We start from the raw sequence: 16,524 nt of genomic DNA, 5'->3' as shown, positions 1-16,524 counted from the left end.
CCCCCCATGCCCCCCTATATCCCCATAACCCTCCCCCAGTACCCCCCAACCCCCCCCATAACCCTCCCCTTTCCCCCATCTCCCCCAACCCCATAATCCCCCCCATAACCCCCCCTATTCCCCCCCCTTCCCCCTTTTCCTCCACCCCCCCACCTCCCATACCCCCCCATATCACCCCATAACCCCCCATATCACCCCATAACATACCCATATCCCCCCATGTCCCCACCAACCCCATAATCCCCCCATAACCCCCCCTATTCCCCCCCTTCCCCCTCTTCCTCCACCCCCACCTCCCATATCCCCCTATATCCCCCCCATATCCCCCCCATATCCCCCCATACCCCCTCACACCCCCCATAACACCCCCCATCCCCCCGTAATCCTCCCCTTCCCTCCTATCCCCTTTTCCTCCCCCATTCCCCCCCATCCCCCCCCCAACCCCATAATCCCCCCATGACCCCCCAACCCCCCCCATATCCCCCCATACCCCCCCTATATCACCCCATATCCCCCCATGTCCCCCTATATCCCCCCCATACCCCTCACACTCCCCATAACCCCCCCATAACCCCCCCACCCCCCCCATAATCCCCCCACTTCCCCCTTTACCTCCCCCCCCCCCCCCATCCCCTGCATTGAGACCCCCGTGCTTCCCCTATAGGAGAACGGGGTGGACGCCATCCACCCCGGTTACGGGTTCCTATCGGAGCGGGCTGACTTCGCCCAGGCCTGTGTCGATGCGGGGGTGCGATTTGTGGGACCCCCCCCGGAGGTGGTCCGCAAAATGGGAGATAAAGTGGAAGCCAGAGGGATCGCCATCGCTGCTGGTGGGATGGGGGGGGATATGGGGGGGATATGGGGGGTTATGGGGGCGATGGGGTGGATTATGGGGGGGTATGGGGGGCTAAGGGGGGTTATGGGGTCATATGGGGGAGATATGGGGGGGTATGGGGGGGGGATATGGTAAGGGGGGATGTGGGGGGGTTATGGGGGCGTATGTGGAGGGATAGGGGGGTTATGGGGGAGGATTATGGGGGGTTATGGGGGAGGGATGTGGGGATAGGGGGTGTTATGGGGGGGGATGGGGGGATTTTAGGGGGTTATGGGGTCATATGAGGGGGTTATGGGGGAGTATGGGGGGGGATATGGTAAGGGGGGATGTGGGGGGGTTATGGGGGCGTATGTGGGGGATACGGGGGTTATGGGGGGGGATTTTGGGGGGTTGGGGGGTTATGGGGGAGGGATGTGGGGATAGGGGGTGTTATGGGGGGGGATGGGGGGATTTGGGGGGTATGGGGGAGTTATGGGGGGGATGGGGGAGTTATGGGGGGGATGGGGGGATATGGGGGGTATGGGGTTGGATATGGGAGGTATATGGGGGGGATATGGTGGTGTATGGCAGGGATATGGAGGGGTATGAGGGGATGTGGGGGGGTATGGGGGGTTATGGGGTCATATGTGGGGGGATGGGGGTTTGTGGGATCATATGGGAGGGATATGTGGGGATACAAGGGGGTTATGGGGGGGGTATGGGTGAGGATGGGGGGGGATGGGAGAGGGGTATGAGGGGGTATATGGGGGGTTATGGGATCATATGGGGTTATGGGGGCGGATGGGGTGTTATGGGGGGTTGGTGGGATTTTGGGGGGGTATAGGGGAGTTATGGAGGGGATATGGGGAGTTATAGGGGGGTTATGGGGGAGGGATGTGGGGATAGGGGGTGTTATGGGGGTATGGGGGGATTTTGGGGGGGGATGGGGGAGATTTTGGGGGGGATGGGGGGATATGGGGGGTATGGGGTTGGATATGGGGGGGATATGGTGGTGTATGGCAGGGATATGGAGGGGTATGAGGGGATGTGGGTGGGGGTATGGGGTGTTATGGGGTCATATGTGGGGGGGGATGGGGTTTGTGGGATCATATGGGAGGGATATGTGGGGATACAAGGGGGTTATGGGGGGGGTATGGGGGAGGATGGGGGGGGATGGGGGAGGGGGATGAGGGGGGATATGGGGGGGTTATGGGGTCATATGGGGGGTATGGGGGGCAGATGGTGGGGGGATGGGGGGTTATGGGGGGAGATGGAGGGGATATGGGGAGTTATGGGGGGGGGACGGGGGAGGATGTGGGGAGGGGATGATGGGGGGTTATGGGGGATTATGGGGGGATATGGAGTGATATGGGGGGATATGGGGGAGTATGAGGGGCTATGTGGGTGTGGGGGGGGATATGGAGTGGCATGGGGGGGTTGGGGGGGACGTGGGGGGTTATGGGGGCATATGAGGGGAACTATGGGGGTTATGGGGGGATATGGGGGGAATATGGGGAGGGTATGGGGGTTATGGGGGGAATATGGGGGGGTATGGAGTGGTATGGGGGGATGTGGGGGGGGGCTGGAGGGGATATGGGGTTATGGGGGCATATGTAGAGGGATATGGGTGGATATGATGGGGGGTATGGGGGCATATAGGGGGGTATTGGGGTGTGTGGGGGGGATGTGGAATGATATGGGGAGGTATGGGATGATGGGGGGGATATGGGGGGATGTGGGGGGGCTTGTGGTGGGGGATATGGGGGCATATGTGGGGGGACATGGGTGGATATGGGGGGTTATGGGGGGGATGGGGGCGATATTTTAGGGGTATGGAGGGGGTTATTGGGGGAGGGGTTATGGGGTGCTATGGGGGGTTTTGGGGTCTAGGGTTATCGGGAGCTATAGGGGGCTGTGGGGAGCTATGGGGGGTTCTGGGGGTCTATGGGGGGCTATGGGGAGCTATGGGGGTCTATGGGGGGCTGTGTGGGTCTATGGGGTGTCATTGACGTCCATGGTGCCCCCCAGGGGTCCCGGTGGTCCCGGGGACGTCGTCTCCTGTGGCGTCGTTGGCTGAAGCTCAGGACTTCGCTGCACAAGTCGGGTTCCCCATCATCTTCAAGGCGGCACATGGAGGGGGGGGCGCGGGATGAGAGCTGTGAGGGGGCCACAGGTAAGGAAATGGGGGGGGGCTATAGGGGGTGTTATGGGGAGGGACCTATAGGGGGGTCTTATAGGGGGGTGTTATGGGGGGGTTGAGCTTTAGGAGTTGTTATGAGGGGGGTACCTGGATCTGGGACCTGGGGGGGGATTTGGGTCCTGGGGGGGGAACTGGGATGTTGAGGGGGGCTGGGGGGAGAACTGGGTCCTATGGGAGGGATCTGGGTCCTGTGGGGGGATCCAGGTCCTGTAGGGGGGAATCAGGTTCTATGGGGGGGAACTTGGTCCTATTGGGGGGATCAGGATCCTGTGGGGGGGAACCGGGTCTTGGGGGGGCATCTGGGTCCTGGCAGGGGAACCGGGTCCTGAGGGGGGGATCTGGAACCTGGGGGGGATTTGGGTCCTATGGGGGGGAACTGGGTCCTACGGGGGGGAACCGGGTCCTGGCAGGGGAACCGGGTCCTATGGACGGGGATCCGGGTCCTGGGGGGGTCTGGTTACTGTCGGGGGGATCCAGATCTTAGGGGGGATTCGGGTCCTGGGGTGGGGGGGCATCTGGGTCCTGTGGGGGGAGGTCCAGGTCCTGTGGGGGGGGGGGATCTGGAACCTGGGGGGGATCTGGGTCCTGGGGGGGGAACCGGGTCCTGGGGGGGGAACCGGGTCCTGGTGGGGGGTCTGGGTTTTGGGGGGGAACTGAGTCCTATGGGAGGGATCTGGGTCCTATGGGGGGAGATCAAGGTCCTGTGGGGGGTCTTGGGGATCTGGGGGCTTTATGGTGGGGGGCTTTGGGGTCAGCTGGGCTCTATGTCTGTGCCCCCCCCCCATAATTAGGAGCTGGAGGAGAGTTTCTCCCGCGCCTCCTCGGAGGCTTTGGCTGCGTTTGGGGGACGGGGCTCTGTTTGTAGAGAAACTCATTGAGCGCCCGCGGCACATCGAGGTTCAGATCCTGGGTATGTGGGGCTGGGGGGGCATGGATGTGGGGCTGGGATGGGGATCAAGACTATGGGGCTGGGATGGGGCTGTGGCTATGGGGCTGGGATGGGGGTCATGGCTATGGGGCTGGGATGGGGGTCATGGCTATGGGGCTGGGATGGGGATCAAGACTATGGGGCTGGGATGGGGCTGTGGCTATGGGGTTGGTATGGGGCCATGGCTATGGGGCTGGGATGGGGCTGTGGCTATGGGGCTGTGATGGGGATCATGGCTATGGGGCTGGGATGGGGCTGTGGCTATGGGGCTGTGATGGGGATCATGGGCTGGGATGGGGGATGGGGGCTATGGGGCTGGGATGGGGTTGTGGCTATGGGGCTGGGATGGGGATCATTGCTATGGGGCTGGGATGGGGATCATTGCTATGGGGCTGGGATGGGGATCATGGCTATGGGCCTGGGATGGGGATCATGGCTATGGGGCTGGGATGGGGCTGTGGCTATGGGGCTGGGATGAGGATCATGGCTATGGGGCTGGGATGGGGCCATGGTTATGGGCCTGGGATGGGGCCATGGCTATGGGGCTGGGATGGGAATCATGGCTATGGGGCTGGGATGGGGATTGTGGCTATGGGGCTGGGATGGGGTTGTGGCTATGGGGCTGGGATGGGGTCCATGGCTATGGGGCTGGGGTCCATGTCTATGGGGCTGGGGGTCGTGGCTATGGGGCTGTGCTGTGTGCCTGCATGGCAGCACTCAGAGGCCCATTATATGTCTGTACCCCCAACCGGGGGTCTCTCACCTGTGTCCCCCCGCCCCCCATAGGGGACAAGCACGGGAACGTGGTTCACCTTTACGAGCGCGACTGCTCCATCCAGCGCCGCCATCAGAAGGTCGTGGAGATCGCGCCCGCCGCGCAGCTGGACCCACAGCTCAGAGCGCGGCTGGCACACGACGCCGTCAGCATCGCGCAGCAGGTGGGGGCACAGACCCCAATGGGGGGGGGACAGGGGGGAAAGAGACCCCAAAGTGGGGGGGGACGGGACAATGAGACCCCTAAGTGGGGGGGGGGAACGGGACAATGAGACCCCAAAGTGGGGGGGGGGGTTTAGATGGGTGGGGGGGGCACAGACCACAATGGGGGGAGGACAGGGGGGAAAGAGACCCCAAAGTGGGGGGGGGACAACGAGACCCCAAAGTGGGGGGGGGGTTGGATGGGCGGTGGGGGGGAAGAGACCCCTAAGTGGGGGGTGTGGGGCTGGGATGGGGGGCAGACACCCCTAAGTTGGGGGGACAGGGGGGAAAGAGACCCCAAAGTGGGGGGCGGTTGGATGGGCAGTGGGGGAGAGAGACCCCTAAGTGGGGGGGGGGGGGGGTTGGATGGGTGGGCGGGGGAAGAGACCCCCTAAGTGGGGGGGGACAGGACAATGAGACCCATAAGTGGGGGGCGTGGGGCTGGGATGGGGGGCACAGACCCCAATGTGGGGGGACAGGGGCGAAAGAGACCCCAAAGTGGGGAGGGTTGGGGGTTGGATGGGTGTTGGGGGGAGAGAGACCCCTAAGTGGGGGGGGGACAATGAGACCCCTAAGTGGGAGGTGTGGGGCTGGGATGGGGGGCAGAGACCCCTAAGCGGGGGGACAGGGGGGAAAGAGATCCCAAAGTGGGGGGGTGGGGTTGGGATGGGATGGGGGGAAAGATGGGGATAATGGGGGGGGGGGAAGAGACCCCAAAGTGGGGGGGATGGCAGGGGAGGAGAGGGGGGGATTGAGATGGGGGGGGCTGAGGTGTGGGGTTGGGATTTGGGGGGGGAGAGAGACCCCAATGTGGGGGTTGTGGGGTTGGGATGGGGGGGGGGGGGCAGAGCATTGTGTGGACCCCATCAGGAGCCCTAAAAAAATGGGGGGGGTCCCCGTCCCTATTTGTGTCCCCTCCCCAACACTGAAGTTAATGGGGGGGGTTGGTAGGAGCCATAAAATAAGGGGGGGTCCCTGTCCCTGTTTGTGGGTCCCCCTCCCTCACATTGAAGTTAACTGGGGGGGGGTCCCCGACCCTGTTTGTGTCCCCTCCCCAACATTGAAGTTAATGGGGGGGGGGGTTGGTAGGAGCCATAAAATAAGGGGGGGGGGTCCCTGTCCCTGTTTGTGGGTCCCCCTTTCCCGCATTGAAGTTAATTGGGGGGGGGTCCCCAGCCCTGTTTGTGTCCCCTCCCCAACATTGAAGTTAATGGGGGGGGGTTGGTAGGAGCCATAAAATAAGGGGGGGGTCCCTGTCTCTGTTTGTGTCCCCCTCTCTCACATTGAAGTTAATTGGGGGGGGGTCCCCGTCCCTATTTGTGTCCCCTCCCCAACATTGAAGTTAATGGGGGGGGGTCTCAGGTGGGCTACGAGAACGCCGGGACCGTGGAGTTCCTGCTGGACCGGGATGGGAAACATTACTTCATTGAGGTCAATTCGAGGCTGCAGGTGGAGCACACCGTCACCGAGGAGATCACCGGGTATTCATGGGGGGGTCCCGGGGGGTCCCCATAAAGGCCTGCAGTGGGGCAGGGGATCATATGGGTGAGGATGGGGGGCTGGGGGTCCCAGGGGGGTGTCATTGGGAGGGGGGACCCATAAAGGCCTGCAATGGGGCAGGGAGATGCTGATGGGGGGGTGGGGGTCCCAGAGGGGGGTCCCTTGGGGGGGGGTCCATGGGGGGAGACTTTGAGGAGGGGTCGTTGGGGGGGGTCCCTGGAGGGGGTCATTAGGGGGAGGGTCATTGGGGGGGTCCCCCCGGGGGGGTCGTTGGGGGGTCATTATGTGGGGGGGTTGTTGAGGGGGGGGCCTGGGGGGGTCGTTGGCGAGGGTCCCTGTGGGGGTCATTAGGGAGGGGGTCCCTGGGGGGAGTCACTTGGGAGGGGGTTATTGGGGGGGGGGTCGTTGGGGGGGTCCCTGGGGGGGTCGTTGGGGTGGGGTCCCCATAAAGGCCTGCAGTGGGGCAGGGAGATGCTGATGGAGGGGTGGGGGTCCCAGGGGGGGTCGTTGTGGGGGGTCATTATTGGGGGGGTCGCTGGGGAGGGGGTTCCCTGGGTGGGTCCCTGGGGGGAGACATTGTGGGGGGGGTCGTTGGGAGGGGGGTCATTGGGGAAGTCGTTGGGGGGTGGCCCCTGGAGGGATCAATGGGGGGTCCCTGAAGGGGGTCTTTAGGGGGGGTCCCTGGCGGGGGGTCCCCATAAAGGCCTGCAGTGGGGCAGTGAGCTGCTGTGATGGAGATGCTCCCCATTGCTGATGGGGGTCTCTAGTTGTGGGGGCTGCATTGAGCCCCCAGGATGGGTGATATGGGGTGGGGGGACACCCAGACCCCAATAAAGGGGGTCCATAGCCCCTAACATGGCCGTGCCCCCCCCATCCCCCTCAGGATGGGTGATACGGGGTGGGGGTCACCTAGACCCCAATAAAGGGGGTCTATTGCCCCTAACCTGGCCGTGCCCCCCCGCCACCTACCCGCAGGGTGGACCCAGACCTCAATAAAGGGGGTCTATTGCCCCTAACACGGCCGTGACCCCCCCCACCTCCCCCAGGATGGGTGATACGGGGTGGGGGGGGCACCCAGACCCCAATAAAGGGGGTCCAAACGTGGCCGTACCCACAGGGTGGACCTGGGACCCCAATGAAGGGGGTCCACAGCCCCTAACATGGCCGTGCCCTCCCCATCCCCCCCAGGATGGGTGATATGGGGTGGGGGGGCACCCAGACCCCAATAAAGGGGGTCCAAACGTGGCCATGCCCACAGGGTGGACCTGGGACCCTAATGAAGGGGGTCCATAGGGGTCCATACCCCTGACATGGCCGGGGTCACCCAGACCCCAATGAAGGGGGTCCATAGGGGTCCATAGCCCATAGGGGTCCATACAGGTCCATAGCCCATAGGGGTCCATAGCCCTGACCTGGCCGTGCCCCCCCGCAGGGTGGACCCAGACCCCAATGATGGGGGTCCATAGGGGTCCATAGCCCCTGACATGGCCGGGGTCACCCAGACCCCAATGATGGGGGTCCATAGGGGTCCATAGCCCATAGGGGTCCATAGGGGTCCATAGCCCATAGGGGTCCATAGCCCATAGGGGTCCATAGGGGTCCATAGCCCATAGGGGTCCATAGGGGTCCATAGGGGTCCATAGCCCATAGGGGTCCATAGCCCATAGGGGTCCATAGGGGTCCGTAGCCCATAGGGGTCCATAGGGGTCCATAGGGGTCCATAGCCCATAGGGGTCCATAGGGGTCCATAGCCCTGACCCGGCCGTGCCCCCCGCAGGGTGGACCTGGTGCAGGCGCAGCTGTTGGTGGCTGCGGGTCGGTCCCTGCCCGAGCTGGGTCTGCAGCAGAACCGGATCCAGGTGAACGGCTGCGCCATTCAGTGCCGGGTCACCACCGAGGATCCGGCCCGGGGGTTCCAGCCCGACACCGGACGCATCGAGGTGGGGGGGAATATGGGGGGCTGGGGGGATCTATGGGGAACTATGGGGTCTGTATGGGGAGCTATTGGGGTCTGTATGGGGAACTATGGGGTCTGTATGGGGAGCTATGGGGTCTGTGGGGGCTGTATGGGGATTCATTGGGGTCTGTATGGGGAGCTATTGGGGTCTGTGGGGTCTGTATGGGAGCTATTGGGGTCTGTATGGGGATCTATGGGGTCTGTGGGGTCTGTATGGGGAGCTATTGGGGTCTGTATGGGGATCTATGGGGTCTGTGGGGTCTGTATGGGGAGCTGTTGGGGTCTGTATGGGGATCTATGGGGTCTGTATGGGGAGCTATTGGGGTCTGTATGGAGAGCTATTGGGGTCTGTGGGGTCTGTATGGGGACATATTGTCGTCTGTATGGGGATCTATTAGGGTCTGTATGGGGTCCTATTGGGGTCTGTGGGGTCTGTATGGGGACATATTGGGGTCTGTATGGGGACCTGTTGGGGTCTGTATGGGGACATATTGGGGTCTGTATGGGGACCGGTTGGGGTCTGTGGGGTCTGTATGGGGACATATTGGGGTCTGTATGGGGGGCATATTGGGGTCTGTGGGGGCTGTATGGGGGACATATTGGGGTCTGTGGGGGCTGTATGGGGACATATTGGGGTCTGTATGGGAGACATATTGGGGTCCATGGGGTCTGTATGGGGAGCTATTGGGGTCTGTATGGGGGACATATTGGGGTCTGTGGGGTATGTATGGGGACCTGTTGGGGTCTGTGGGATCTGTATGGGGAACTACGGGGTCTGTGGGGGGGAACTGTTGGGGTCTTTGGGGTCTGTATGGGGAACTGTTGGGGTCTGTATGGGGGTCTGTGGGGTCTGTATGGGGACCGGTTGGGGTATGTATGGGGACATATTGGGGTCTGTATGGGGGACATATTGGGGTCTGTTATGGGAGTCCTATTGGGATCTGTGGGGTATGTATGGGGACATATTGGGGTCTGTGGGGGCTGTATGGGGAACTACGGGGTCTGTGGGGGGAACTGTTGGGGTCTTTGGGGTCCGCATGGGGACCGGTTGGGGTCTGTATGGGGACATATTGGAGTCTGTGGGGTCTGTATGGGGACCTGTTGGGGTCTGTGGGGTCTGTATGGGGGGCATCGAGGTGGGATATGGGGGGGGAACTATTGGGGTCAGTGGGGTCTGTATGGGGACCTGTTGGGGTCTGTATGGTTGGCCTGCTGGGGTCTGTATGGGGGTCCTGTTGGGGTCAGTGGGGTCTGTATGGGGTTCCCAGTTGCTGGTGTGATGCTGTCAGTGCCACGTCGGGTCCTCGTAGGGGCCATAGGGGATGGGCTGCGGGTGTCATACCGCGTGCGGCCACCAGGGGGCGGTGTGGAGCCGGGTGGCCGCTATATGGGGTTAATAGGGTTGGAGCCGGGTGGCCGCTATATGGGATTAATGGGGTCGGCTCCTTCCGCAGGTGTTCCGCAGCGGGGAAGGGATGGGGATCCGCCTGGACGGAGCCTCGGCCTTCCAGGGCGCCCTGATCTCGCCCCATTACGACTCGCTGCTGGTGAAGGTCATCGCTCACGGACCTGACCAACCCGCGGCGGCTGCAAAGATGAGCAGAGCGCTGGCTGAGTTCAGGATCCGGGGTGTAAAGGTGGGGAGCAATAGGGGGGAGCTGGGGGGCTGGGATGGGGGGGATCCCGAAGTGGGAGGTGGGTGGCTGGGATGGGGCTCAGGAGGGCACAGAGATCCCAAAGGGGGGCAGGGGGGGTTGGGATGGCGGTGGGCAGAGATGTGGGGCTGGGATGGGGGGAAGACCCCAAAGTGGGAGTTGTGGGCTTGGGATGGGGGGGGTGGAGAGACCCCAAAGTGGGGGGTGGGGGGCTGGGATGGATGGGGGGGGGGGGCAGTGACCCCAAAGTGGGAGGTGTGGGGTTGGAATGGGGGGTGGGGGGGAGAGAGACCCCAAAGTGGGTGTTGTGGGGTTGGGATGGGGGGGAGACCCCAAAGTGGGAGGTGTGGGGTTGGGATGGGGATGGGGGGGTGTGGGGCAGAGATGTGGGGCTGGGATGGGGGTGTGGGGCAGAGATGTGGGGCTGGGATGGGGGTGTGGGGCAGAGATGTGGGGCTGGGATGGGGCTGTGGGGCAGAGATGTGGGGCTGGGATGGCTCACGGCTCTGGTTTCCATTGCAGACCAACATCCCCTTCCTGCAGAACGTCCTGGCTCACCCCCAGTTCCTGGGGGGGGCCGTGGACACTCAGTTCATTGATGAGAACCCGGAACTGTTCCATCTCCGGCCCAGTCAGAACCGGGCCCAGAAGCTGCTCCATTACCTGGGTGGGGGTCCCGAGGGATGGCTTGAATGGGAGGGGGGGTCTTAAAGAGGGCGTGGGGGTCTCGGAGGGGGCAGGGGGGTCTTAAGGGGGCGGGGGGGTCTTGGAGGGGGTAAGCGGGGGGTCTTAAAGGGGGCAGGAGGGGTCCTGGAGGGGGCAGGGGGGATCTTGGAGGGGGCGGGGGGGGTCACGGAAGGAGCAGAGGGGGTCTTGGAAGGAACGGGGGGGTCCTGGGGGTAGGGGGGTCTTGGAGGGGGCAGGGGGGGTGTTGGAAGGGGCAGAGGGGGTCTAGGAGGGGGTATTGGGGGGTCTTTAAGGGGGCGGGGGGGTCTTGAGGAGGTCTGGGAGGTGGGGGGGATCACTGGGGGTCCCTGGGGATCAGGACGCTGACCTTGTGCCCCCCCCCCTCATTCCAGGCCATGTGATGGTGAACGGCCCCAGCACCCCCCTCCCCGTGAAGGCCAAAGCAGCGCTGGTGGAACCGGTGCCCCCCCCAGTGCCAATGGGTGAGTAAGTGGGGGGGGGTCTTTGGGTTCTATGGGATCCTCTGGGGGGGGCAGAGGAGAATGTGGGGTTCTCTTCTAGGTGGGGGGGGCTTGGGGAGTGGGGGGGGCTGGAGGGATGTGGGGGAGGGTTGAGGTGGGTTGGTGGGATGAGGGGGGTTGATGAGGGGGTGGGGGGGCTGAGGGGATGTGGGTGGGGGGGTGATGGGGGGGTTGGAGGGGTGGGGGGCAGCTGATGGGATGTGGGGGGGGTTGGAGGGGGGGGCTGAGTGGTTGGGGGGGTTGGAGGGGTGGGAGAGCTGAGGGGTTGTAGGGGGGGTTGGAGGGATGTGGGGGGCTTGAGGGAGTGGGGAGGGGTGGAGAGATGTGGGGGGGGTTGTGGGGATATTAGGGGGTGGGTGGGCTTGGGGTGGGGGGATACTAGGGGGTGGGGGGGGTATTATGGGGTGGGGGAGATATTAGGGTGTGGAGGGGGTGGGGGGGATATTAGGGGGCAGGAGGGCTTGTGGTGGGGGGCGGTATTAGAGTGTAATAAGGGGTAAGGAGTAATAAGGGGTGGGGGGGCTTGGGGTGGCTGGTATTAGGGGCAGGGGGTCTTGGGGGTGTATTAGAGGGCAGGGGGGGTGGGGGGGGATATTAGGGGGTGGCAGGAGTGGGGGGGTATTATGGGTTGGGGGGGGTGAGGGGAATATTAGGGGGTGGGAGGGCTTGGGGTGGCTGTAGTGATATTAGGGGCAGGAGGTGCTTGTGGGGGGGCTCTGCGGTCACCATGTCCCCCCTTAACCCCCCCCTTCCCCCAGGCCCCCCCCCCTCTGGTCTGCGCTCGGTGCTGCAGCGTGACGGTCCGTCGGCGTTCGCTCGAGCCCTACGGGCCCATCAGGGGCTGCTGCTGACCGACACCACGTTCCGGGACGCGCATCAATCCCTATTGGCCACACGGGTCCGGAGCCGGGACCTGGCCCGGATCGCTCCGTTCGTGGCTCATTCGCTCAGCGGGCTCTGCAGCATGGAGACGTGGGGCGGTGAGACGGGGGGCGGGGCTAAAAGGGGGCGGGGCTTATGGAGGGGGCGGGGCTAAGGGAAACAGAGTACTTTGGGGGAGGGGCTTAGGGACAGGGGGCGGGGCTTCAAGAGAATGGGCGGGGCTTGGGTATATAGTATTTCACGATAGGCGGGGCTAAAGGGGGCGGGGTTTTTGGGTGCTGTGCTCATTGGTGCGGGGCGTCGGAGGGGCGGGGCTAAAGGGAGCGGGGCTTCACAGTGCTGTGCTCATTGGTGCGGGGCGTCGGAGGGGCGGGGCTAAAGGGGGCGGGGTTTCAAAGTTCTGTGCTCATTGGTGCGGGGATTTGGAGGGGCGGAGCTAAAGGGGGCGGGGCTTCACAGTGCTGTGCTGGTGGGGGCGGGGCTTTTGGATGTGGACGGGGCTAAAGGGGGCGGGGCTTCACAGTGCTGTGCTCATTGGTGAGGGGCGGGGCTTTGGAGGGGCGGAGCTAAAGGGGGCGGGGCTTCACAGTGCTGTGCTCATAGGGGCGGGGCTAAAGGGGGCGGGGCTTCACAGTGCTGTGCTCATTGGTGCAGGGATTTGGAGGGGCGGGGCTAAAGGGGGCGGGGCTTCACAGTGTGCTGATGTGGGCGGGGCTTTTGGATGGGGGCGGTACTAAAGGGGGCGGTGCTTCTCGGTGTGCTGTGCTCATTGGTGTGGGAATTTGGAGGGGCGTGACTAAATGGGGCGTGGCTTTGGAGGGGCGGGGATAAAGGGGGTGGGGCTTCACAGTGCTGTGCTCATTGGTGCAGGGAGTCGGAGGGGCGGAGCTAAAGGGGGTGGGGCTTTCGCGGTGTGCTGTGCTCATTGGCAAGGGGCTTTGGAGGGGCGGGGTTAAAGGGGGCGGGGCTTTGGATTGGGCGGTGCTAAAGGGGGCGGAGCTTCACTGTGTTGTGCTCATGGGGCGGGGCTTAATAAGATGGCATCGATATGGGGGCGGGGCTTGGGTGGGGGCGGGGCTTTGTGGAGGAGGGTTAGGAGCAGAGGGGTAAAGGGGGCGGGGTGATGGACATAAAGGGGGGGGGAATGGACACAAAGGGGGCGGGGCTTGCACTAGGGGGAGGGGCTTGTATGCAAATCCAGGCTGCTGCTGCTGGCCCTGCAGGTGCCACCTTCGACGTCGCCATGCGCTTCTTGCACGAGTGCCCCTGGGAGCGGCTGCGGGAGCTGCGGCGCTTGGTGCCCAACATCCCTTTCCAGATGCTGCTGAGGGGGGCCAACGCTGTTGGTTACACCAACTACCCCGATAACGTCATCTACCGGTGTGGGGCTGGGGGGCAAAACGGGTCCTGGGGTGGGAACCAGGTTCTGGGGGGGGCATCTGGGTCCTGGGGGTTGATCCGGGTCCTGGGGCGTGGATCTGGGTCCTGGGAGGGCGATCCTGCTCCAAGGTGGGGGGATCTGGGTCCTTGGGGGAAGATCCAGGTCATGGGGGGGAACTGGGTCTTGGGGGGGGGAACCAGGTTCTGGGGGGGGGGATCTGGGTCCTGGGGGGAATCCGGGTCCTGGGGGGTGTGTATCTGGGTCTTGGGAGGGCAATCCTGGTCCAAAGGAGGGGGGGGTCCTGGGGGGAAGATCCAGGCCTTGGGGGATGGATCCGGGTCCTGGGGGGAGATCTGGGCCCAAAGGGGAGGGATCTGGGTCCTGGGTGGGGGATCCGGGTCCTGGGGGGAAGATCCAGGTCCTGGCGGGGGGATCAGGTTCTAGGGGGGGCGGGGGATCTGGGTCCTGGGTGGGGAACCAGGTCCTGGGGTGGGGATCTGGGTCCAAGGTGGGGAACTGGGACTTGGAGGGGGGGGATCTTGGTCCAAGGGGGAGGGATCCAGGTCTTGGGGGGGGATATGTGTCCTGGGGGCCTTAATGAGGGTGTAGGAGGTGATGGAGGAGATCCCTGGAGGGGATGGGGAATGGATTCTGGTGGGCCGGGAGAAGGGAATGGGGGTCATGGGGGTTTGGGGTCAACTTGTGGGGCTGATTGGGGGATCTGAAGGGGTGGGGGTGAGTTTGGGGGCTCATGGGGATATGGGGAAGACGAGGGGAGGTGGAGGATTTGGGGGCGTGGGAGTTGATGGGAGAAAATGGGTTTTAGGAGGGATGTGGGAACTGAATGGGATTTAGGGGGTGTAGAGGAGTATGGGGACATCATGGGGGATATAGGGGACACAAGAGGACATGGAGGCCCATAGGGACGAGGGGACACCAGGAACATGGCAGGATATGGGAAGACAGTAGAATATGGATGTGATGGTGGAACATGGATGGTGGATGGAGGGTTCAGGGCAGGATGGGGGGGGGGCTCATCCCCAAACATCCCTTTTAGGTTCTGCGAGGTGGCTGCAGCCAATGGGATGGACATCTTCCGTATCTTCGATGCCCTCAATTACCTGCCCAACCTGCTGCTGGGGGTGGAGGCCGTGGGCCGGGCTGGGGCTGTAGTGGAAGCTGCACTGTCCTACACCGGGGATGTGGCTGACCCTACACGTACCAAGTACAGCCTGGACTATTACCTGGGGCTGGCCAAAGAGCTGGTGGCTGCTGGCACCCACATCCTATGCATTAAGGTGGGAGATGAGGGGGGTATGGAGGGGTTCTAAAGGATGGGGAGGGGATCTTGGGGGACTGGGAGTGGGGATTGAGGATCATGGGGGGCTTGGGATGGGGGATTGGGGGCTGGGAGTGGAGACTGGGGGGCCTGGGGGGGGGTGGAATGGGGAATTAGGGAGATGAAGCTGAGGGGTCCTGAGGGGGTTGGAATGGGGAATTAGGGGGGAATTGGGGAGAAGAAAAGGAAGCTGAGGGTCCTGAGGGCTTGAAATGGAGGAATTAGGGAGATGAAGCTGGGGGTCCTGAGGGCTTGGAATGGAGGAATTAGGGGGTCGGGGGGGGAAGAAGGGGAAGCTGGGGGGTCCTAAGGGGTTGGAATGGGGAACTAGGGGGCTTGGGGAAAAGCTGGGGGTCCTGAGGGGTTGGAATGGGGAATTAGGGGGGGCTTGGGGAGAAAAAAGGAAGCTGATGGTCCTGAGGGGTTGGAATGGGGGAATTAGGGAGATGAAGCTGGGGGTCCTGACAGCTTGTAATGGGTCCTGGGCCCTGGGCTCTGGACCTCCCCCCACTCCTATGTTTCGTTGCGGTCGAGCTGCTCCAAGGGCCATTTGTTCCCCACCCCCCCTTAACGGGGTCCCATTGCTGCCCCCCCCCAGGACATGGCAGGGCTGCTGACCCCTGCGGCCGCCCGTCTATTGGTGGGGTCTTTACGGGATCGCTTCCCCGACGTCCCCATCCACCTTCACACCCACGACACGGCCGGGGCCGCCATCGCCACCCTCCTGGCAGCCGCCAACGCCGGCGCCGACGTGGTGGACGTGGCCGTGGACGCCATGTCTGGGATGACATCGCAGCCCAGTATGGGAGCGTTGGTGGCCTGCGCTCGTGGGACCCCCCTGGATACAGGTATGGGGGTCCTGGGGGGGCACTGCAGTCAGGATGGGGGTGATGGACCACCACAATGATGGCCCTGGTGCTGTGTTTGTGGTGCTGATGTGATGCTTGGAGCAATGGCCACCATCATCTCCGCCATCTTGGCAATGGCTTGGAGCAACGTCACCATGGCCACCATTGCCTCCCCCATCTTGGCAATGCCATGGTGCAGCCCCCAGCCATGGTGGTCCCTAGACATGGTGGTTCCCAGCTGTAATGGTCCCCAGCCATGGTGGTCCCTGGACATGATGGTTCCCAGCCATGGTCGTCCCTATACATGATGGTTCCCAGCCGTGGTGGTTCCCATCAGTAGTGGTCCCCAGCTGTAATGGTCCCCAGCCGTGGTGGTCCCTAGACATGATGGTTCCCAGCTGTGGTTGCCCCCAGCCATGGTTGCCCCCAGCCGTAGTGGTCCCCAGCCATGGTGGTCCCTAGACATGGTGGTCCCCAGCCATGGTGGTCCCTAGACATGGTGGTCCCCAGCCATGGTGGTCCCCAGCCATGGTGGTCCATCACCACCCACGTGTCCCCTTCCCCATCCGCAGGCATTGCCTTGGAGCGGGTCTTTGAGTACAGTGAGTACTGGGAGGGGGCGCGGGGGCTTTACGCTGCCTTTGACTGCACGGCCACCATGAAATCCGGCAACGCCGACGTCTACGAGAACGAGATCCCTGGGGGACAATACACCAACCTGCACTTCCAGGCCCACGCCATGGGGCTGGGGCATAAGTTCAAGGAGGTCAAGAAGGCCTACGCTGAGGCCAACAAGCTCCTCGGGGACCTCATCAAGGTGAGGGGGGTGGGGGGGGA

The 16,524-nt window shown here is 63.4% G+C and overlaps 2 protein-coding genes across 6 annotated transcripts in view; one reads left to right on the top strand and one right to left on the bottom strand.

The window, feature by feature from the left end:
- LOC146757669 (uncharacterized) overlaps positions 1 to 16,524 on the bottom strand; it is a 321,308-nt gene that overhangs the window by 273,288 nt on the left and 31,496 nt on the right. The gene's annotated exons all lie outside the window — the stretch shown is intronic.
- Positions 1 to 16,524, top strand: part of LOC146757672 (pyruvate carboxylase, mitochondrial-like) — a 45,766-nt gene that overhangs the window by 25,611 nt on the left and 3,631 nt on the right. The window contains 16 exon segments of the mRNA XM_085520713.1: positions 665 to 830; positions 2,843 to 2,956; positions 2,959 to 2,987; positions 3,806 to 3,856; positions 3,858 to 3,924; positions 4,729 to 4,880; positions 6,280 to 6,398; positions 8,195 to 8,357; positions 9,829 to 10,011; positions 10,552 to 10,696; positions 11,109 to 11,198; positions 11,996 to 12,217; positions 13,343 to 13,499; positions 14,558 to 14,798; positions 15,438 to 15,687; positions 16,260 to 16,504. Coding sequence (XP_085376839.1) covers positions 665 to 830; positions 2,843 to 2,956; positions 2,959 to 2,987; positions 3,806 to 3,856; positions 3,858 to 3,924; positions 4,729 to 4,880; positions 6,280 to 6,398; positions 8,195 to 8,357; positions 9,829 to 10,011; positions 10,552 to 10,696; positions 11,109 to 11,198; positions 11,996 to 12,217; positions 13,343 to 13,499; positions 14,558 to 14,798; positions 15,438 to 15,687; positions 16,260 to 16,504 — 2,394 coding nt within the window.

This window comes from Coturnix japonica, chromosome 20, assembly GCF_054131305.1.
Source record: "Coturnix japonica strain WE chromosome 20, WE-NBRP24, whole genome shotgun sequence".
Lineage (NCBI taxonomy): Eukaryota > Metazoa > Chordata > Aves > Galliformes > Phasianidae > Coturnix > Coturnix japonica.
Note: the sequence above shows the minus strand (reverse complement) of the source record. Positions and strands in the feature narration are given on the sequence as shown.